The sequence below is a fragment of the Drosophila arizonae genome, chromosome 6 (assembly GCF_054131065.1).
Source record: "Drosophila arizonae isolate 15081-1271.41 chromosome 6, UAZ_ARI_1.0, whole genome shotgun sequence".
NCBI lineage: Eukaryota > Metazoa > Arthropoda > Insecta > Diptera > Drosophilidae > Drosophila > Drosophila arizonae.
The window spans coordinates 1,360,655-1,384,195 of NC_142926.1; the positions used below are offsets into that span (position 1 = coordinate 1,360,655).

General features: G+C 36.0%; 1 protein-coding gene and 3 long non-coding RNA genes across 8 annotated transcripts in view; 2 read left to right on the forward strand and 2 right to left on the reverse strand.

Moving 5' to 3' along the window:
• Positions 1-203: 203 nt before the first annotated feature.
• Mitf (transcription factor Mitf) overlaps positions 204-23,541 on the forward strand; it is a 30,649-nt gene continuing 7,311 nt past the window's right edge. For 3 of the 5 annotated variants that reach the window (XM_089472818.1, XM_089472819.1, XM_089472820.1), the window contains exons 1-4: positions 4,131-4,712; positions 4,890-5,265; positions 5,544-5,663; positions 5,727-6,146. In XM_089472818.1, the coding sequence (XP_089328944.1) occupies positions 4,201-4,712; positions 4,890-5,265; positions 5,544-5,663; positions 5,727-6,146 (1,428 nt within the window). In that variant the 5' untranslated portion in view covers positions 4,131-4,200. Of the gene's footprint in view, positions 410-513; positions 933-4,130; positions 4,713-4,889; positions 5,266-5,543; positions 5,664-5,726; positions 6,147-23,541 lie in introns of those variants that run through there. The other 2 variants (XM_089472822.1, XM_089472821.1) reach the window with 2 other exon arrangements.
• LOC149268324 (uncharacterized) lies at positions 3,060-3,959 on the reverse strand. The gene is made up of 2 exons (XR_016270807.1): positions 3,839-3,959; positions 3,060-3,351 (listed from the first exon to the last, which is right to left on the reverse strand). It is a non-coding gene; the product is annotated as an uncharacterized LOC149268324 (long non-coding RNA).
• LOC149268325 (uncharacterized) lies at positions 5,987-6,490 on the reverse strand. Its single transcript, XR_016270804.1, has 2 exons — positions 6,248-6,490; positions 5,987-6,179 (listed from the first exon to the last, which is right to left on the reverse strand). It is a non-coding gene; the product is annotated as an uncharacterized LOC149268325 (long non-coding RNA).
• On the forward strand, positions 6,472-14,148 carry LOC149268326 (uncharacterized). Its single transcript, XR_016270806.1, has 2 exons — positions 6,472-6,605; positions 6,756-14,148. It is a non-coding gene; the product is annotated as an uncharacterized LOC149268326 (long non-coding RNA).

The window sequence follows — 23,541 nt, forward strand, 5'->3', positions numbered from 1 at the left end:
ATATTTAGGAATGACATTAAATAATAATATTAATAAACTGAAAATTAAAATAAATAATAATATTTCTATAATATTTCTATAATTTCTTAATATAAATAGATCGTAATAATCTTGCCTGGCTATACATTTTTTTTGTTTAAAATCTAAAATACATTGGCAGCCTAGTAATATATTAAATACTTGTTATAGGGTTTTACACCGCCAAGTGATCATCTATTACAATTAAGTATTTATCAAGCAATATCGATGTATTATAATCGAGCGGCCGTCAAGTCATAGATGCACATTTGTAGTATTTTACACGTTAATATTAAGATCTGCCGTTAGAAATTTAGTTGTAAAAACCAATAGGAACGACTGAATGGCTAAGTAATTTAGTATTTATTATTCAATAGTAACCCAAATCATGGTTAGTACTCAAACATAATACTCTCTCGACCAATTGAAATTCAACCCTGTATGTTTAAAGTGTCTCAAAAAAAAAAAAAAAAAAAAAAAAAAAAAAAAAAAAAAAATCATTCTCTTTCTCTTTTTCTCTGACGCGCACAATGGACGGCTCGCTATAAATTGAGAGTTATACATGTCGATCGATTACTGGTTACTCTCTTCGAGTCCGCCTCAAGTCTCTAAGACGCGTGTAAATTTGTTCGAAAATGGGAAACGTATCCATTCGACTGATGATAACTAATATGAATTAAAGCGATCAACAGTTTATAGAACAGAAAATTGTGATTTATCAGACCTTCTGAAGCTGTTACCTTTTTGTATCTAGACATGGCGGAATCGGGGATTGACTTGGGCTTTGATTTGGAATACGACTTAAATCTCAATTTACTTAATGATAACGACTCAAATATGGACTTTTTGCATAATATGGAAAATGTCGAGTTCTATGAATTGAAGTCTACGCGGTCTCTGCGAACAGACGAAATGTAAGTAACAACGCCTAGCACGATGCTTATCGTACATATGTATATAGTTAACAGTAGAAATTATGAATAAGCCCTCAAAAACACATGTGTATGCATAAACATGAACATATGTACATATGTATGAATAAGGCATATGTATATCTGTATGTACTTACATATATATATATATATATATATATATATATATATATATATATATATATATATATATATATATATATATATATATATTTATGAGTGTTAAATTTATATTTTTCTACATGATTAGCACTCTTTTTTATTCTTTATCTTATCGGAATTAATACAAACATGCCTGCATATATTTATGCACATATGTACGTGTGCGTGTCTGTATGTAATCAAGTATCATACATATGAAAGACAACGTACTCAAACATACAATATACATTATTTTATATACATATGTATACAAATACATGAATACATACATATGTATAATTATTTATGACGAATGTGTGATATTTCGCGATGACAATTTAAAAGAAAAGTTGAGCCACTGATAATTCTCTCCGATTTCGATAGATGATCAAACGAAGCTATATACATACATATGTACATATGTGTGTACGTAAATGTTCATACGCACGTATGTGGTGAGAACACGAATGATTAATAGAATACATATGTATGTATATATATACATATGTATTATATATAAATATGTATTATATATAAATATATACATCGTACCGTGATATCGTATATTCTCGAGTCATAATAGCAGAAAAAGCAGCTGTGAAGAAGATAATTCGTCCTTGTTAGTAACCGAAGCTGTATCCTCGGCCATACGCACCGTCCCTAGATGAAAGCGCATTCATATATAAGCTAATACATACATATGTACATATGTATATGTATATATTTGGTAATTCGAACAAGTATTAAGAAAATAAGTAAATTTGTTATTTAATTGACCTTTATTTCCCTTGAACAGTTTTTTTTTATATGTAATATAAAGCTTATGCCTGTAAAAACTAACAAAACGCATGAATCTGTCTGAAATTTTGGAAATAGATTCATTTGATATATTTAAATAAGCAAATAAAATCATTTGTTTCGACTTTTTGATTTTAAATTCAAGCTTTTCAGATTCTTCATGGCATAATACCTTTTCAGCTTTCCGTGTCGTCGGTGCTAATAATACTTCTTTCCGTCAGACTGGTAGCAATTTATTTTGGTATCATCTGACCAACTAACCCTCTTTCAATAGTATTCGGTTCAATTTGTATCATCTCTGCAGAAAAGCTGTAAAAGCATTAGGTCAAAATGACCATGAAGCATAGTGGAGTGTGCCGATGGTATGGGGCTGCTTCAAATGGTGGAGCATCGACTCACTGGTTGAGATTGATGGAATTAGGATGAAGGAAGACTATCTAAATATTTTGAAGACCCACCTATCCGATTTTGTGGATAATAGTGCGTCTCCCGAAAAAGAAGTAATGTTTCAGCAGGACAATGACCCTAAGCCTGATGTCAGAGTGGCCGCGATAAGCGATGCGATGCTATAAGCGATAATTATCGCAGCGATCTGCAAATATTGCTTGAATTGCCAAAAAGAATATAGTTCACCTACTAACCAACGGTTATTTAAGCTCAGCACGCAACGAAAACACACGTATCAGAAAAGCTTTATTATGCGATAAAGCGAGAAAACGATTCAGGAATGCTTTCCCGCAACTCACTTTACTTCTTGCTTTGGATCTCTTCTCGCTACGCTTCAAAACGTAAGCATAATGTTGAAATCTATGTACATTCCAAAGCATAAGTCTCTAGTATTTGAAATGCGTTTTTTATTGGGGGCGAAGGGGGCGTGGAATCCAAAATCTGTACAAAATGTTTGTATTCATCATACGTATATATATATATATATATATATATATATATGTACAGTAGAATCCGGTTATAACGACTCCGCTTAAAGCGTCCAACCGGGTTTGCCGACGAAAATTCGATGTCTTGGTTGGTCCCCATACAAACTTATATGAAAGAGCCTCCGCTTAGTACGTCTCCGCTTATGCCGACGATTTAAAAAACAAGTAAGAAAGCTCCAGTCGAGACTGCTCGACTAGGAGATACCCTGAACCCTCCAAGCTAATATTCTAATCATTCTGCACTTCTTTTATGCACACATACATACACATGCATCCACACGCACGCATAAGCCTGCGCTCTGCTAACTGCGCAGTAAGCAGCGACTCCGCTTGGGCTGCGCTGCAGTGTGGGCAATATTATGAGAATTTATTTATTGAATAACTTCTTTTGTAGACATAAGATCTTAATGAAACTTTTAGAGCGTAATCATATGGTGAATATGTGTGTACATTCCAAAGCCCAAGTCTCTAGTACTTGAAATGCGTTTTTTACAAATTGGTGGAGAAGGGGGCGTGGTATCCAAAATCTGTAAATTACAAAATCTGTGTATCGATTAACTTTATATACAACGCAAATTTAAAGACTCCATCTCTAAAAATGTTCAAATTAGGCTAAAAAAACAAAACCAATTTTTCGATTATTCACCATAAAAAAGTTATAGGATGATTTATCGAAAAAATAATACAAACTCGTACTGCGTATGGTATACACGACTATGCATGCCAAATTTCAGCTGTCTAGTTTTTGTATCTTCTGAGATCGACGCAGTCATAAGGACGGACAGACGGACAGGACTATATCGTCTCAGCTCGTCGCCCTGATCAAGAATATATATACTTTATGGGGTCTGCCACGCTTTATTCTGCCCGTTACATACTTTTTCACAAAACCATTACAATTTTCCATTGAAAATGGGTCCAGGGTATAAAACCAAGAACAAAATATCAAATTAATTTCTGTTTTCAATTTTGATGAAAATGTTGATCATATAAGAGTGTATCAAAGTTACTTACTAACTTACTAACTATATTCGAAAAATAAAATACATATGTTGCAATCGCGTTCATTTCATTCATTTGGAACCGGGTAATTATAATAGACATTTAAGAGAAAATACCGAGTTTTTTTTTTCAATAAGGCGCAAGTCTATACTGTAGCCAATATGATGAACCAGAGAGGAATTTCTCGTGTGTATAAAAATATCTCATATGTATACTTATTTGTACACTATTGAATGCTTGCTATATATACATTCTCGCGTTAAACGATTCTTTCAATTTTCCGCATTAATATTTGAACGTGCAATCGACAAGATCAAGGCCCTTTTAGATGTTGAGTAAAATAAAGAAACAGAAAACCTAAAATACTGTAGAAAATGTTTTCCTATTTTGCTAAAAAGACGATGAATAAAGTCTGTAATAAAAATAATAATGGCTCCAGTAGTTTTGTTGATGAAACACAAAACAATTTTGATATATGTGATCAAATATTGGAGAGTAGCACAATACGAAATGAGCATGCGAAGGAAACATCGGAGGAAAGTCTACAGGAGTTTCAAGAGTTCTTAAAACGTGTTCAGACATTGCAGATGTCGCCGAGCGACGAATCACAACAACAACAGAAGCAGCAACAACCATTGGTATCTGATATTGAGGTCGGTGTCGAACCAACAAATTCAATGGAACAAGATGAGATTAATGTTATATCAAGTTGCATTCAGAGAAGAATCAATGAGAAATCAACAACGAACATTCGTGTTAGTGTTGGCATTGATAAAGACTTGGAAATGATACTTGAAATGGACCCAAGCATCGTTGATTTGGGTGATATTAACCTTAAAGAAACAATAGAGGCTCGCGTTTTTGGCCTGCCTCCACTAACGGGTGGGTAGGTATTTATATATATATATATATATATATATATATATATATATATATATATATATATATATATATATAGGGTTCATTGCATTTTTGTCTAAGCTATTCATTCATTTATTTAAAAATTAATATATGTATAGTATATATAAATGTATTTTCATATTAAATGCTTTCTATTCATTAGACCAACTTTTAAAACTGCAATACCGACGTCTCGCACACAATTAAAACTTCAACTCCAACGTGAACAGCAGCAGCAGGAACAGCAGCAAATACTAATGCAGCAACAGCAGCAACAACATATGAATAGGCAGGATCCAACAATGCTTAATGCGTTCGGGTTGTCCACGGCAGGCTTTCAATATGGCGCAACTAGCGGCAGTAATAGAAGCAGCGACTGTGGCAGTGGTAGCCTAAATCAACATCAGCAACAGAAACAGCTTCAGCAGCATCAGAATCAGCAGCCTGGCCAAAAGGATAGGCTATCAGTATCTAGTCCTGTTGCGCTTAAGGTTCCTTTGCAGAGTATAGGCGTAGATGTGCCTCCTCAAGTACTACAGGTGAATACCTAAGCTCTAAAACTTAACAAGATGGACGGACGGACTAAGCCAATATCTTCTTCGTGAACAATTATGGCAAATTAGGCATTCTCGATGGGGCTGCCATACGAGGAAATACCGTGAATTACGTGTCCAGTTTCTGATTCAAACAAAGTACATATTTTGTAACCCTTCTAATCGATGATGATGATTTAAAGGTTTTCATTGCAAAAGAAAATTACCTTTTTGATAAAGAACGTTAATAATAAAAATAGTTCATAACTTTTTCTTAACAATAGGTGAGCACCGTTCTAGAAAATCCAACGAGATATCACGTCATCCAGAAGCAAAAAAACCAAGTGAGACAGTATCTCAGTGAATCGCTCAAGCCTTCCATCTGGGAATGCCAAAATTTAAAAGTGAGTGTTATGAACTAGATAATAGTAAAGTAATGCCTTATACCTAGTACTCTATATGCACAGAATAAAGCTGCAACTAACTCGGCTTCAACAGGCAATTTACAATGTGCTTCAGATGTGAATAACAGAAATGTTCATAACGAAAGACCAAACAGTTTCGGAGGTGGTGATACTGCTTCGAATATTATTGGAAAAACCTTAATGCATTCCGAGGAATCGGCGCTTTTGTCGCCGTTTGGTGGGAATTGTAGCTCAAGTTTTTTTGGAAATGATTTGGATGGCCAAAGTGTTAGCGATCAGCCAAAAAGTTTTTTTAACAAACCCAATTCAAATGGAAACTCATCTGTGACGGGGCGAACCTCGGGAATTATCAACACCATGCGCAACTCTAACCTTTCCGGCGCAAGTACGGCGAGTCCTTTGCAATCAGTGTCAGCTCCAATGTCGCCAAGCCTAAGTTCTGTGGCAACAAGTGCATCAGAGGTGAGTCACATCAATATAATTAACTAGATGTATCTTAGGAGAAATCGAAAGCATTTTTTATACTCATTTATGAAAGTGAAAAGAGTATATTGGTTATGTACAATGTCTTTCTTAGGGCTCATTCATCTGTCCGTCTGTATGTCCGTCGGCGCTAAGAGACTTTAAAGTATTTAAACTTCCGATCCGCTAGGGGCGTAGCAAATCGTAAAATGCATTTGAAAAGTTTAAAAGCCGAAATTCTGAATTATAAATTTTGTGTCCCAAATTTTCCATGACCCTAAGTTTAAAGGGTGGGCCATTTTTTTTTTTTTTTTTTTTTTTGACGCGACGACCTTACGATATCATTCAGTGACGCAATGTACAATGAAGCATTGATTGCTATTGAGCATTTTTGCATTGTGATTGAGAATTTACCCAGTAGACTTGATAACAGTGACAGTTTTCGGTCATGCTCTCATGGTAAAAAATAATTCATGCACATTTCATTAAAACATGAATTACATGATTTACGTGTTTTATTAATATAAAAGATAACTCAAATAATGAGCAATACGTCACTGTTTATCACCAAACAGTTTTCAACTTGATTAATTTATGTTTGATTAACAGACAACAATGCCACGAAAACGCAAGCGGGTAATTTGAGTCGTCGAACACTCAAATCTTGAAGCATGCAAGATAACAGACCACAAAGGTCAGATGAAGATAGGCAACAAAGCAATGCAGATGTCCTTGTAAGCATGCCGCAGTTATGTGCATCACTATTGCTAGAGGCACGAGATGAGCGAAACCAGCAAAGACAATTAGAACGAAGAGAAGCGCGCAAAGTCGTAGTCAACAGACGTAGAGGAATTGACCGACAACGTCAGCAAGTACTTCGAGCATTTACATCACATTCATTTCTCGCCTAGCATTTCCGTATAAGCCTGACCTGAATATTACGCTCATTCCAAATTGGTCATTGCTACATTGGACGAAGAATGCCCACACTGCTATGCCCCTAAATTAAAAAATGAGCCTCATCAGGAAATTTAAAACTCCCAGAAATTGAAAGACAACCGGAAACATTGCACGGCTTCCTTATTGGAACTGATCCAGGTTCTTCCCTGTTCTTGCAGTCAATTCGAAAATTCTATTCATGTTTTCAAACGAGATCGTTTGGAGCAACGGAAATAGTTGAAAATACTGCTGCAAATGGTCAACAATACAATTCCACATTCAAAATAAAATGCAAAGCTTACCACAAAGTCGGTTCATTGCTACCAATGCCAAGTGAACCTTATAAAATTGTATAAATTTACTTTATGGGTAGTAAAACATTCCTTATTTCATTACTTGCCGAGATACGAGCAAAAAAAGGCATTGCATTAGCCGTTGCATCATCTGGCATTGTAGCCACTTTATTAGATGGATGCAGAACAGCTCATTCTGCATTCAAGCTGACACTGAACATTCATCCATAATCCATATGCAGTTTATAACATTAAAAAACAATCATCCATGGCCACTGTGCTGAAACAGTGTAAAATTATTATCTGCCCTGAATGCACCATAGCACATAAGCATTCGCTGGAGGCAAAGCAACGTTTGCGAGGTCAGCTAGTATATACATATATATTTTTATACCCTGAACCCATTTTTAATGGGAAATCAGGGTATAATGGTTTTGTTGAAATGTATGTAACAGGCAGAAGGAGGCGTAGCAGACCCCACAAAGTATATATATTCTTGATCAGGGTGACGAGCTGAGTCGATTTGGCCCTGTCCGCCTGTCTGTCCGTCCATCTGTCCGTATGTATGTACGCGTCGATTTCAGAAGATATAGAGAGAGAGACTTAAAATTTTTTTTTAATGTCCGTAATTACAGCGCAGATATCGAGTTTATCATTAAATATCGATAAATTGCCCCGTTATTTTGTTATCGATAAAAAACCTTATCGAAAACCAGTTATAAAATTATATATTCTACACCTTTATTGCTAAATTTTTAATGTATGCTTATATGCAATTTAAACAATTTCGGTGTTTGTTAAAATTTACCCTCCCCACTATATCCACCCCCTCACCTACATATTTTTAAAAAGCGTATATCAAATACTAGAGACTTGCAGTGTTGCCGTTTTTTCCCGAGTAAAAATAGCTGAATCAGGACAAAAAATAAGCAAAATAGCATTTCATAGTCATGAAAAACAAAACAAAAATAATAGAAAATTTAACATTATACATTTTAAATGTTTACATTGATGATAAATCTGCCAATAGATAATCTACGAACTCTTTGGTCTCATAATTTAAATATTCCTTGGTTGCGATCGAATTGAGGCAGTTTAGAAAAACTCTGTAATCAAAACATCATCTGTTATCTCGGCTCAATTCGGATGTAAATTTTTAAAAATATTAGTTTCTGTTTTAATGAGATTGCAATTTTTAGACTCATTCACGAAGTGAAAGAGTATATTGGTTTTGTGCAATGTCCGTCTTGCTGTCCGTCCGTCTGACCGTATGAACGCAATCTATTTCGGAGCTATTGAAGCTAGAGACTTGAAATTTGGAACACATACAAGGGTATATCTCCGATTTATAAAGTGTTAAAATTTTCCCGATCCGCCCACTAGGGGCGTGGCAAATCGGAAAATGCATTTTCCGATATAACAGAAATAATGTTTTTTGAAGAGCTATAAAGCTGAAATTTGGTATGTAGGTCCGCGTCGACCACCCACGTCCAACGAGCTATGGTAGATATATATCCGCCCGTAGGGGGCGTGGCAAACCGCAAAAGTTAATATCTCCTACAGTTTAAGAGCTAGAAGCTTGAAATTTGGATAGTTGAGTTACTGGTAGCCTCCTCTATCGATGTCTCAAAAATAATGCTTACGCCTCTTTAGGGGCGTGGCATATCGAAAAATACCCTGTAATTTTCACATTTTTTGAGCGTAAGAATTCAAATTTTGCATTTAGGTTACCGGTTGCTCGTTCTGGCAGAACTGGCCAAAAATGAGGAGTCTACGGCCACTAGGGGCGTGGCAATCGGCATTTATAGTGCCCATATTGCGGCATTTATATGCGTCAGCCATATATTTATGTATTTGTACACATAAATAGGCTTAATAGGCATTGATAGCACGGAAGGAAACATTTTTATAAAATTAATAAAATAAAAATAAAATACATAATTTTTCGCGTCTTTCAGCTTACACAAGAAACACACATACACACACACACACATAAATACACACACACACACGCACACGCACACGCACACACACACACACAGACATACACAAACATTTACACACACAAGCATAAACACGCATGGGCTGCAGTGTGCGCTTACTATGAGAACTTAATTGTTTAATAACTCTTTTTGTGGACATACGAACTTCATTTAAATTTTAACAAAAACCGAAATTGCATAAATTGCAGTTAAGCATACATTAAAAATTTGGAGACTCTAGCAATAAAGGTGTAGATGATATAATTTTATAACTGGTTTTCGATAAAGTTTTTTATTGATAAAAAAAGATCGGAATGAATTATGGATTTTTAATGATAAACTCGATATCCGCGCTGTAAATACGGACGGAAAAAAAATTGAAGTCTCTAGCTCTTATATCTTCTGAAATCGACGCGTTCATACATACGGACAGACGGACAGGGCCAAATCGACTCAGCTCGTCACCCTGATCAAGAATATATATACTTTGTGGGGTCTGCCACGCCTCCTTCGGCCTGTTACATACATTTCAACAAAACCATTATACCCTGATTTCCCATTGAAAATGAGTTCAGGGTATTAGAAACGAAATATGTAAGAAAAAAAAAGTAGAGGCTCGAACCTCCCCTACTCTAACATTACGTGCGTCGCGCTTAGCACCCGTACGACTGCTTTGCTTGACCAGCCAGTTGCTAAAATAGAATAGCTTATTAAGAGAGCGTCATCAGACAAAACTAAAGTAACGGCTAGAATGTCCAGAAATCAATCGAAATTCTAAGAATGTGAGAAAAGGCGCGCTTCTGTCTGTACGCATAGAATAGACGATGAGTGTGTGCACATGTATGGGTAAATCGTGTTGATCTGCTGCTAGCTTGAAGCCGGTATCCAATGTATGGATATAAATATATAGTAAAAATCAAAATTGTATCAAATATATATATGTAAGTTAAGCGCTCCCACACTAGAGTACTATTGATTGGGGACGCTGTATTGGGTTCTTGTGAATATATAACAACTTTGTGTTCAATGAAATAATATATTTTAAATAATTTGGAACAATAGGTATAATATATTTTATATAATTTGGAACAATAGGTCTAAACTCTCTCTAGTCCTTGAATGTCTGACTGGACTCTCCAGCCTCCTTAGATTGTCGATAGTCTTAACTTGTATGTAATTTGAATGCAATGATGCAATGCATAGCAAGAGCTATCGATGATTTTCCAATTTTAATGGGATCATGCCCTGTTTTTTGTTGCGCACTAGACTTGAAAATTGCCCTATATACTCTGGTTGACAGCGTTTGGGCTGTGAATGAGACTTCTGCAATCGGTATCGCCCGACTACAACGTTCTTATTTGTTTGAACCTCTACCTTATGGTTGCTATTGAGTTTAACGTATCACTGTTTCGTATTTATTAAATTTCGTATTTATTAAATTGATTTGGCTAAAGACCCTTCAAATTTGGCATTCCACCAAGGTAACAAATGTATGCGAAGCGGAACAGCAAATCTCTCTAACCACTGTATGTTAGATATGAAAGTATGTATTGCAGAACTTGTGATGTTAGCGTTTAATAGTTGCTGGCTTGTTTGGACGTGCGTGTCTGTGTGAGTGTGTGTGTATGTTCGTGTGTGCGTGTGTATGTGTAAGCAGAAAGACGCGAAAAATTATTGAAATAGCTATTGCTCGAAGGGTTCAAGGGATCTCGTAGTCGAGCACACTCGACTAGAGCTTTCTTACTTGTTATATATGTATGTATATAGTCGAGTAATGATAATTTTTACCCCGCTAAATCGAAATTCGGGATAAATCGACAACATTCTGTATTATTTATACTGTCAGTAAATGGAAGTGGAAATGGAAATTAGTCGTCATGCATTTGTGATATTTATTATTTCTTTGAAGCAACTAAAGGTCTCTGTAATCGCTGGCTATTATTCTTCAAGCAAAATAAAAACAAGTAAGAAAGCTCTAGTCGAGACTGCTCGACTAGGAGATACCCTGAACCCTCTAATCTGATATTCTAATCATTCTGCACTTCTTTTATGCACACATACATACAGATGCATCCACACGCACGCATAAGCCTGCGCTCTGCTAACTGCGCAGTAAGCAGCGACTGCGCTTGGGCTGCGCTGCAGTGTGGGCAATATTATGAGAATTTATTTGTCGAATAATTTCTTTTGTAAACATATGATCTTAATGAAACTTTCAGAGTGTAATCATATGGTAAATATGTGTGTACATTCCAAAGCACAAGTCTCTAGTACTTGAAATGCGTTTTTTACAAATTGAGGGTGAAGGGGGCGTGGTATCCAAAATCTGTAAATTACAAAATCTTTGTATCGATTAACTTTATATACAACACAAATTTGAAGACTCCAGGTCCAAAAATGTTCAAGTTAGGCTAAAAAAACAAAATCAATTTTTCGCTTATTCTCGATAAAAAAGTTATCGGACGATTTATCGAAAAAATAAAGCAAACTCGTACTGCGTATGGTACACACGAGTATGCATGCCAAATTTCAGCTCTCTAGCTCTTATAACTTCTGAGATCGACGCACTCATACGGACGGACGGACGGACGGACGGACGGGGTCTGCCACGCCTCCTTCTGCCCGTTACATACTTTTTCACAAAACCATTATACCCTGATTTCCCATTTTCAATGGGTTCAGGGTATAATGAAAGAGAAATGTACAAGAAAATAAAATAAATTAGTTCTTTTTGATCACAGGCAACAAAAGGCGTGGCGAACTTCTATGTAAGAACATATGCCTTAACGCGTCTATTACAGAAGATATAAGAACTAGAGATTCTAAATTTATTGTAGGTCCGTGTTATTCGAGAGCAGATCGAGTTTGTTTTTATTAATCGATAGCTACTCCCGGTTTTTATGCCCTGATGGGGAAATCAGGGTATAATGGCTTTGTGAAATATATACGTATATATATATATATATATATATATATATATATATATATAATCATAGTGATTGCGTCCACAATATCCAAACGCTGTTCCCATAGCCAAATATTTAATGTAAATATTCCCAAACTTGGCAATTATAAACAAAGAGCAGGCAAACCAACGCTTCTCCCCATCGAACGGCATCGATGGAAATTTACTGACATAAACAATCCCAAGCTTGTTAATTGTAAACAGAGATAGGCCAAGCCGTCATTTCTCCCCACGATCGGCAGCGATCGAAATGAAATCACAATCAGCATAAATTCGTTTTCAGCAAAATGCATCACCCACATATAAAAAATTGTTTCCAGCAACATGCAAACATTCTGTTAGAGCTCACTTTATTATTCAACAGACACACAATTGTTAGTCTTAAGCTACTGTTCAATAAGGCAAGTTGTCAAAATTTAACTTTGACTTCGTCTATTAAATTACATTAGGGTTGCTGTCAGTATATGTCTCGGAATTTATTCGACTAATAACATATATTCAATTGGCGCAGCCGGTAGGATAGCAATAAATTGTGGATCTTGATGCAATAACTACAGTGACGAGCAAATCTGTAACACGAATTCAATGTTGCAACTTCAAGGGTCTGTATTTTTGCTTCTAATCTATGGATGTTTAAGATCTTAATTTTATTTTGTTAGTATGATATTTAGCTGTCTTACCTGAAAATTTGAGATCATTCGGTTGGCTGGAACAATTATAAGAAATAATAAAAATGTAAAAAGTCAAATGTTACAGTTTTGCACCCGGGTCATTTTTCAACAAATATATTTATTAATAATTATTTAATAATTAATGCATAGCTCTTTTGACTATTTTGGTCATTAATGTCATTTTCCATCATTTATGTGTACCGTCGCACCATTTCAACAAGAATCGCGCACCAAATGTCCTTGTTCCCATCCCATAGCTCTATCATTCCACTTGGAGCCACCCATAATTTGCAGGCTGCGATTTCAAATGACTCCATATATTTTCAATGATATTGTCTGAAGAATATTCAGGACACTCAAGGGACTTGAATCCTTGTCATATTGTCCACTTTTTAACCAAATTAGACGTGTTCTTTGAGTCATTGTTCGACATTTTTCAGTAGTAAAGCCCATATGCAAACTTAATTCTCCCAAATTTTTTTGTAAAGTGATCAGATACTATCCTGAAACGTTATGCCAACGATTAAAACTAAACGTCCAACACAATCATTGTTTATTCTCCCCTAATCCAAAAGAGAGCAGCCACCGCGCTTGATAGTTTACCTTACTGTACTATTAGAGTCAACAGACTGGACTGTGGGAGCTCTATGCTAATGCCGAGATTATCCATAGGACTTGAAACTGTTAATATGGTCAGAGTATACAATAAGCAACTATTTACATATCATACTAACAAAATAAAATTAAGATTTTAAACATCCATTGAGTAGAAACAAAACTACAGACCCATGAATTTGCAACATTGAATTCGTGTTACTCGTCACTGTAAGTTATTAATTCTTGTGTCCCGTTTACTGCTATCCGCTAAACAACCAATGCGAAGGCAACCCACGGTCAATATCGCGTCAAGTTTTTTAAATAAAACCTCGACAATGACGTGTAAACCGAAATTCGTATATTGGCAAATCGCAGATTGTGCAAAAAACAATAACTTAAAAATAATTATCTCAAAACATTCGAAAGTGCTGTCTGTGCAAACAAACTAAACAATTAAGTAAACTAAGTGAATAAAAATTAAGTGAATACAATTAAACAGATAACAATTCACAAAAAAAAAAAAAAAAAAAAAAAAAAAAAAAATTAAAATTTAAACTAATTAACTAATTAACTAATTAAATAAACAAAATGGAAGGAGACGCAACAACACCCTTTTCCGACGATAGCATGACGCAAGTGATCAACAAACTCAAAAATATGTAGAAATTCACTGGAGATAAGAATAGTTTATATATACATTTTCATTAACCGGATCGACTACATGCGAGGCAGAGGTCAATACTTTTTGGATTTGTGGAAAGCTGCCTCGGCAGTGAAATTATGCTATCTCTTGGCATAACTAATTTAACAACATGGACGGATCTTCGAAAACAATTGATTCTCAACTACAAGACGCAAACCTAGAAACACGGTTTTATTGGAGGAATTCAGGAACACCCCAATCAAAGGCAACGTGAAAGCTTTTCTGGTAGAAGCAGAACACCGTAGGCAGACAGTATGCTAGTACTAGAAAATAATTTATATCAAAAAACATTGTATGCTAGGTTGATTAAAACTAGTATTGACAACTTAATACAAAAACTACCCATACATATTTGCACTCGAATCATAAATTGCGAAATTACTGATTTAAGGTGTTGAATAAACATATTACAAGAAAAAAAAACTTTATGAAGAACCCTGTCTAAATTCGAATCAAAACCAAGTAAAACAAGATACAAATATCAAGCCGTTACATGCCAATCCCAATATCCAAAAGCTTCCCACATTTCTTCAACTAAACCATTCTTATGATACATATCGACCCTATTTTCAACAACCATGCCTACCAGCAACACCCAAATATACTAACCATAACACATTTCCACCTAATCATTATTCACCCCGACCAATACAACCAACGCCTAATCTGGCCAGACCATTTCTTAGACAGAACCAATTCGAAGTTAACCGCTTCGTATAAATACCTCCACAACAAACCAATTTCAATCGTCACGGCACACCTAACCAACCAACAAAGCGTGTTAGACCTGCAGAAAGCAGACAAAGCAAAATGAGCATAGACGAAGAGACTAGAAACCAAGAAGAAATAAATTATCACGATTACATGCAGCGAGAATATTATAATCAATTAGCCTCTTATCCCGAATACTATCCTCAATATTACCAAGAACAAAGTTACCCACAAAGTACAGACTACACATACACACACAGCCAAAGCCGAACATGAAGCAGAACAACCGAACGAAATAAAAATCGAGAAAGGCGAAAATTTTTCCGCTACCAGCCTCGGAAACCAACAATACATAATTATTACTTATAAAGGGAAAAATTTTAAATGTTTAATAGATACAGGATCCACTGTCAATATGATGACTTTCAATGTTTTCAATTTACCAATTCATGATACCGATTGTCTTATTCAAACTAGCAATGGAACTTAACTATCACAAAACAAAAAAACAAGTAAGAAGACTCTAGTCGAGACTGCTCGACTAGGAGATACCCTGAACCCTCTAATCTGATTTTCTGATTTTTCGGCACACATACATACACACGCACGTATTAGAACGCGCTCTGCTAACTGCGCAGTAAGCAGCGACTGCGCTTGGGCTGCGCTGTAGTGGGGGTATCATTATACGAATTTATTTGTTGAATAATTTAATTTCTAGACGTACAATCTTAATGAAACTTCCAGAACATAATTATAATGTTCAAATGTATGTACATTTCAAAGCACAACTCTCTAGTACTTGAAATACGCCTTTTACAAAGGTGAGGGTGAGGGGTTATATAAAATACATATAAAATACATATAATTCTAAATTTAAAATTTGCAAGCTCTAGCTCTAAAGGTGTAGGAGATATAATTAAATAACTAGCTTTCGATAAGGTTTTTGATCGATAATAAAATATCGGGAGTAGTTATCGATATATAGAGAAAAACTCGATATGCGCGTAATATACCCGGAAAAAATGTCAAGTCTCTAGGTGTTATATCTTCTGAGATCGACGCGTTCATACATACGGACGGACGGAGAGGGCCAAATCGACTCAGCTCGTCGCCCCGTCTGCCACGCCTCCTTCTGCCCGTTACATACTTTTTCACAAAACCATTATACCCTGATTTCCCATTTTCAATGGGTTCAGGGTATAACAAAAATTAAACGGTAGTGCTTTGGAATGTACTCACGTTTTGACCCTATATCCCGTTCTGAGTGTTTCATAAAAATATTCCCACTACATATTAAATAAATTCTCATAAAGTCGGCCGCACCGCAGCCCAAGCGCAGTCACTGCTTAGAGCGCGTGCTCATATGTGTGTATTGATACATATGTATGTATGTGCAGAATGATTAGAATAGTCATGACTAAAGCACCTTTGTTTTTTTTTTTATCGTTTAAGAACCTTAACCGAATTTAACCAAATACGCCTTTGAAGGTCTGTTGCAATTGTGAATAAGGTTGCATTTTCAAAATGTCAAATATTTAAAACAAAGAACAAAATATAGAAACCAATAACTCATTTTACTTTCGTGAAAGAGTAAAAAAGTCATCTACGTCAATTGGGTGCATGGCGAATCGGGAAATCTGTAGCTGAAACCTCAAACTTTTCACCTTTGATAATGTTACAGTCGTCTACTAGTGGCGGGGCAAAGCGCAAAAGTTAATACAGTAGAGTTCTGATATACCCGGAAGATATACCCGGAAGATATACCCGGAAGACCATCAATATTTGCTCATAATATTTTTGTCTTGGAACGGGAATTTTCGTTGCAATAACCGTACGGACGCTATAAACGTAGTCGCCATAACCTCTGGTAAGATTGATTGGGGTCCCAATACAAATCAGACAGCGCGAAGAGAAGAAATCGTTTCTGGACTGATTCAATACGATAGTGATACAATAAATTATAAAAATTCATAAAAGTTTAGTAATAAAAGGTTCATTGAATTCCATTGACAAATGTTCCATAAAGTCAAGAGCACCTTTAGCATCATTAATAATTGTAGAGATATGAAAATTGAAAATGTGAGAATTACAGAGTATTTTTCTATGTGCCACGCCCCTAAACAATTATTTTTGGCTCATCGATAGAGGAGGTTACTACATAGTAACCTTACTATCCAAATTTGAAGCTTTTGGCTTTCATGGTTTCAGAGATATAAACTTTTGCGCTTTGCCACGCCCCCTGTGGGCGGACATACATCCGTCTTAGCTCTTTGGTCAGCCCGAGCATATATATCATATTTCAGGTCTCTAGCATCAATACTGCCCAAAATATAGTAGCATATGAAAAATTACTATATTCTCAGGTCCGACTTGCCACGCCCCTAGTGAGCGTAGACATTTAATTTGTTCATTAGTATTTATGGAATCATAACATTAGCAACATTTTAATGTGTTAACGACGCGGATCTACATTGTAAATTTCAGCTTTATAGCTCTTCAGCTTATATGATTTCTGGCATATTGAAAAATGCATTTTTCGATTTGCCACGCCCCTAGTGCGCGAATCGGGAAAATTTTAACACTTTATAAATCGGAGATATACCCTTGTATGTGTTCCAAATTTCAAGTCTCTAGCTTCAATAGCTCCGAAATAGATTGCGTTCATACGATCAGACGGACGGGCAGCAAGACGGACATTGCACAAAACCAATATACTCTTTCACTTCGTGACTGGAGTGGGAGGTGTATTATGAAAAGAACCTAAATGCTTTAAAATAAAGACGAATCTATGTTTAAAATTTTGAGACTCTAGCTCCAAAGATTTAGGCATATCCTAGTAGGATATAATTTCATAACTGATAAGAGTTTTAGTCGACAAAAAAATAACTGGAATAGTTATCGATTTTTAGAAAACAAACCTTTTTTAGCTTTTATCACTGACCAGAGAACACATAGACTAGACATCTAGAACAAACTTTTTCAACACCGAAAAAATGCGCTGAACAGACCGGACAACTTCGTATTTGGTCGGCTCGGTCTTCTGAGGCTCAGGCAGTGAAAATAAGGCAAGACAAAATCAGTGTGCTGCGACTGCTGCCACGAAATGCACGCATTATTAAATGAAGCATGGCTATGCGCTCTTTTTCCCTTACTCACTCTCTCCCTCTCTTTATGGTCTCGAATAGCAGCAACGCACAAAAATTGAATATTGTTCGCGACGATCCCAGCTCTTTCCTCTTGAGTGAAGGGTATACCGAAATCATAAAAGCATTTGTCACGCTCATGCAAACAAAATGTAAGCGTTTCGATAGTTATTCGTGGGAAGGGTATGAAAGCGTTGATACGCATAAACAATATTATTTCGCGACGGGCAAGTCCCTTGCTACATGTATGAGCATTTGTGACCTGCGTGCGTTACTCTTGCTGCTTGTAGAAGACCTCAGAAGACCGAGCCGACCAAATACGAAGTTGTCCGGTCTGTTCAGCGCATTTTTTCGGTGTTGAAAAAGTTTGTTCTACATGTCTAGTCTATGTGTTCTCTGGTCAGTGCTTTTATCTATAAAAAACATTCTAGTCTTTAGCTTATATTTATATCAGACGGACAGACAGAGTCTTATGGGGTCTGCAATGCCTAATTTGACCTGCTGCATTTAACAAAACCTCTATATACAGGAATGATCTCTAAAACTAGAAAAATGGTTTTGTTTCCCCCTGTTTAATAATGAGGACTCACTAATTTGTTGCACGAACTTGTGTTCGTCACTGATCTTACAAACTTTTTGTTCGCCGACTGTGTAGAAATGTTTCTATTTTACGAACATTATTTCTAGAAATATTTCGGACAGTCAATACATGCCAAAATGAACCGAAACTTCGACTGTGGATACCCTGCTTAACTTTAAAAATTATACTACTTTGGTTGGTAATTAAAAGAAATTATTTGACATTGTAAAAAAAGGACGCATATTTAGTTTCTTTTTAAATCGTAAATTTGAAATGTTAAACTGACAAAAAGATTGCAGGCATACGTATACGTTGCATTGGCCGTGCAAAGCAGCTTTTGTCATTGTACTTTTAGTATTTTTTGTATTGTAGCGATTATGACATATATTTTTACTTTTGTGTACGTCGATAATTGATCAGAAGTATCGACGAATGTAAATAAACATAATGGAATTTTTCCATTAGGCTGATAATTGAAATCCGTCAATCCAATATGTTGTATATTGAATTTATTTTAATTTGCGAGCGATTATTGGTTTAATATAGTAAATTGTTCCTGACAGCAACAAAAGCTGCTCATATAAGTCTAAAAATACAAAAATGGCGCTCGAACTAAAACAACTATGGCGCTTAACTTAAATCAAATTGGAAGTGTGGAAAAATGCTTTGGATCCGTTTTTTTTTTGGATACGAATTAAGGATATTCTATACGAGTGTCGTGACTTACTGATACGCCAAAACTGATAACTGATAACTGACAACAATCATTTAGGCGTTAATGAAAGTACCGAAGCCGAAATCTCATGACCGTGACGGCCACACATTTTAATAACCAGTTGGAAAGAGCGAGGTCTGATGCACGTGCTTTCTTGGATATCAAAAGTGAGTCTGTCAGAGAGACGCGGCCAACATATGTAGCTTGGCCGGTATCGCTTATGCCCAGTGCGAAAAGGAAAAAAGGGAGCGAAAACGGGGTGAGCAGAACAAAGCGACGATTTAATATGCCGGTAATCAGCGTTATAGCTCGCAGGCATACAAAGGTATGTTTCTTATCACTTCGAGCAAAAAATCTTTTAAAACCTGGGTAGCAGTATATGAGGGTTTTAGCCTACTGAGACTTGATGACTAAATAAACAAACAGAAATTATAACAAATAACAAAAGAGTGAGCGAGCCAGACAGAGAAGGTGAGACGCTTATTAAATATTGGGGTCTGAAAAAAAGTTTCGCTTGCATACAGTAATATGTATATTCATGCATACGTACATACATATGTAGATATACAAACGTTTTTGCCCTTGCTTGCCACTAAATTAATTCAAGCCTATTAGTTTGAAAAAAAACATGTATTCTATTAACATGTTTGGTTTTTGAATATTTGAGGGAATGCGGCGAATGTGTATATGTATACTTTTGCACATACATACATTCCGACAAACATATGTACATATATAATGACATGCGTATAAATATACTTTGGGCATACTAATTACATTTACGAGCCCAAACAACCATTAATTCAAACAGCACTGGCGCAACGGCGCAATGTTTAACACACTATATTATAAATCCTACTAAAGATAACACATACCAATGCATTTCATGCTGCTCGAATTAATAGTGGTTTGGGCTCGTATTTATTTATTTATTTATTTATTTCTTAAAGATATTGACAAAATCGTTAGTCAACATAAAATTAAAAGTCCTAAACAAAGTACAGAAAATAATTACAATAGTATAACCAACCCGATGGGGGTATTTTATCTGCCAGTCCGGCCAGCTATGCCCACTTTTCACACCCAAATATGGTCAGTGATACTACTGAGACTACGAACAGAAAGTGTTAAAAAAAAACTTAAAATAAATATTAAATATAGAAATATAAGGTATAGATAATATTATAATTAAAATAATTCTTAAGATTAAAAAAAAAAAAAAATAATAAATAATAATAATAAAAAACAAGTAAGAAAACTCTAGTCGAGAGTGCTCGACTAGATACTACCCTGAACCCAATTAATAACAAGTAAAAAAGCTGTAGTCGAGACTGCTCGAGTACGAGATCCTCTGAACCCTTGGAGCATTAGCTATTTTAATAATTTTTCGCTTCTTTCTGCTTACACAAGACACACGCACACACATACACACACACGCATACACACACACACACACACACACACACGCAAACACACACACATACACGCACACAAGCACCCACGCCTAAACACGCATGGGCTGCAGTGGTGGCTTACTATTGTAGGAAACTAATTGTTCAATAACTTTTCTTGTGGATGTACTTTCTTCATGAAACTTTCAGATATGATTATAACATGGATATACATGTATTTGCCAAAGCACAAGTCCCTAGTATTTGAAATACGCCTTTTACAAATGTGAGTGTGAGGGGGTGAATCGTCGCCCTGATCAAGAATATATATACTTTATGCCTGTTACATACATTTCAACAAAACCATTATACCCTGTTTTCCCATTGAAAATGAGTTCAGGGTATTAAAAACGAAATATGTAAGAAAAAACAAGTAAGAACCCTTGGAGTGTTAGCTATTTCAATCATTTTTCGCGTCTTTCAGATTACACAAGAAACACGCACACACACACACACACACACGCACGTACGCACACAGGCATACATACACACACACGCATACACACACAAACGCATACACACCCAAACGCATACACACACACACATACACACACACAAACACATACACACACATACACAAACACATACACACACAAGCACCCACGCATAAACACACATGGGCTGCAGTGTGCGCTTACTATGAGAACTTAATTGTTTAATAACTTTTTTTTATGGACGTACGATCTTCATGAAACTTTCAGATTATGATTATAACATGGATATGCATGTAATTTCCAAAGCACAAGTCTCTAGTATTTGAAATACGCTTTTTACAAAAGTGATGGTGAGGGGGTGAATTTAAGGGTGGGGGGTTAATTTTAACAAAAACCGAAATTGTATAAATTGCATATAAGCATACATTAAAAATTTGGAGACCCTAGCAATAAAGGTGTAGAAGATATAATTTTATAACTGGTTTTCGATAAGGTTTTTTATCGATAAAAAAAAGATCGGGATGAGTTATCGATTTTTAATGATAAACTTGATATGCGCGCTGTAATTACGGACATTTAAAAAAAATTTAAAATTGAAGTCTCTAGCTCTTATAACTTCTGAAATCGACGCGTTCATACATACGGACAGACGGACAGACAGACGGACAGGGCCAAATCAACTCAGCTCGTCACCCTGATCAAGAATATATATACTTTGTGGGGTCTGCCACGCCTCCTTCTGCCTGTTACATACATTTCAACAAAACCATTATACCCTGATTTCCCATTTTCAATGGGTTCAGGGTATAACAAGTAAGAAGACTCTAGTCGAGACTGCTCGACTAGGAGATACCCTGAACCCTCTAAGCTGATATTCTAATCATTCTGCACTTCTTTTATGTACACATACATACAGATGCATCCACACGCACGCATAAGCGCTCTGCTAACTGCGCAGTAAGCAGCGACTGCGCTTGGGCTGCGCTGCAGTGTGGGCAATATTATGAGAATTTATTTGTCGAATAATTTCTTTTGTAAACATATGATCTTAATGAAACTTTCAGAGTGTAATCATATGGTTAAAATGTGTGTACATTCCAAAGTACAAGTCTCTAGTACTTGAAATGCGTTTTTTACAAATTGAGGGTGAAGGGGGCGTGGTATCCAAAATCTGTAAATTACAAAATCTTTGTATCGATTAACTTTATATACAACGCAAATTTGAAGACTCCAGGTCTAAAAATGTTCAAATTAGGCTAAAAAACAAAATCAATTTTTCGATTATTCTCGATAAAAAAGTTATCGGACGATTTATCGAAAAAATAAAGCAAACTCGTACTGCGTATGGTACACACGAGTATGCATGCCAAATTTCAGCTCTCTAGCTCTTATAACTTCTGAGATCGACGCACTCATACGGACGGACGGACGGACGGACGGACGGACAGACGGACAGGGCTATATCGACTCAGCTCGTCACGCTGATCAAGAATATATATACTTTGTGGGGTCTGCCACGCCCCCTTCTGCCCGTTACATACTTTTTCACAAAACCATTATACCCTGATTTCCCATTTTCAATGGGTTCAGGGTATAAAAAGTAGAGGCTCGAACCTCCCCTACTCTAACATTACGTGCGTCGCGCTTAGCACCCGTACGACTGCTTTGCTTGACCAGCCAGTTGCTAAAATAGAATAGCTTATTAAGAGAGCGTCATCAGACAAAACTACAGTAACGGCTAGAATGTCCAGAAATCAATCGAAATTCTAAGAATGTGAGAAAAGGCGCGCTTCTGTCTGTACGCATAGAATAGACGATGAGTGTGTGCACATGTATGGGTAAATCGTGTTGATCCTCTGCTAGCTTGAAGCCGGTATCCAATATATGGATATAAATATATAGTAAAAATCAAAATTGTATCAAATATATATATGTAAGTTAAGCGCTCCCACACTAGAGTACTATTGATTGGGGACGCTGTATTGGGTTCTTGTGAATATATAACAACTTTGTGTTCAATGAAATAATATATTTTAAATAATTTGGAACAATAGGTATAATATATTTTATATAATTTGGAACAATAGGTCTAAACTCTCTCTAGTCCTTGAATGTCTGACTGGACTCTCCAGCCTCCTTAGATTGTCGATAGTCTTAACTTGTATGTAATTTGAATGCAATGATGCAATGATCATAGCAATAGCTATCGAT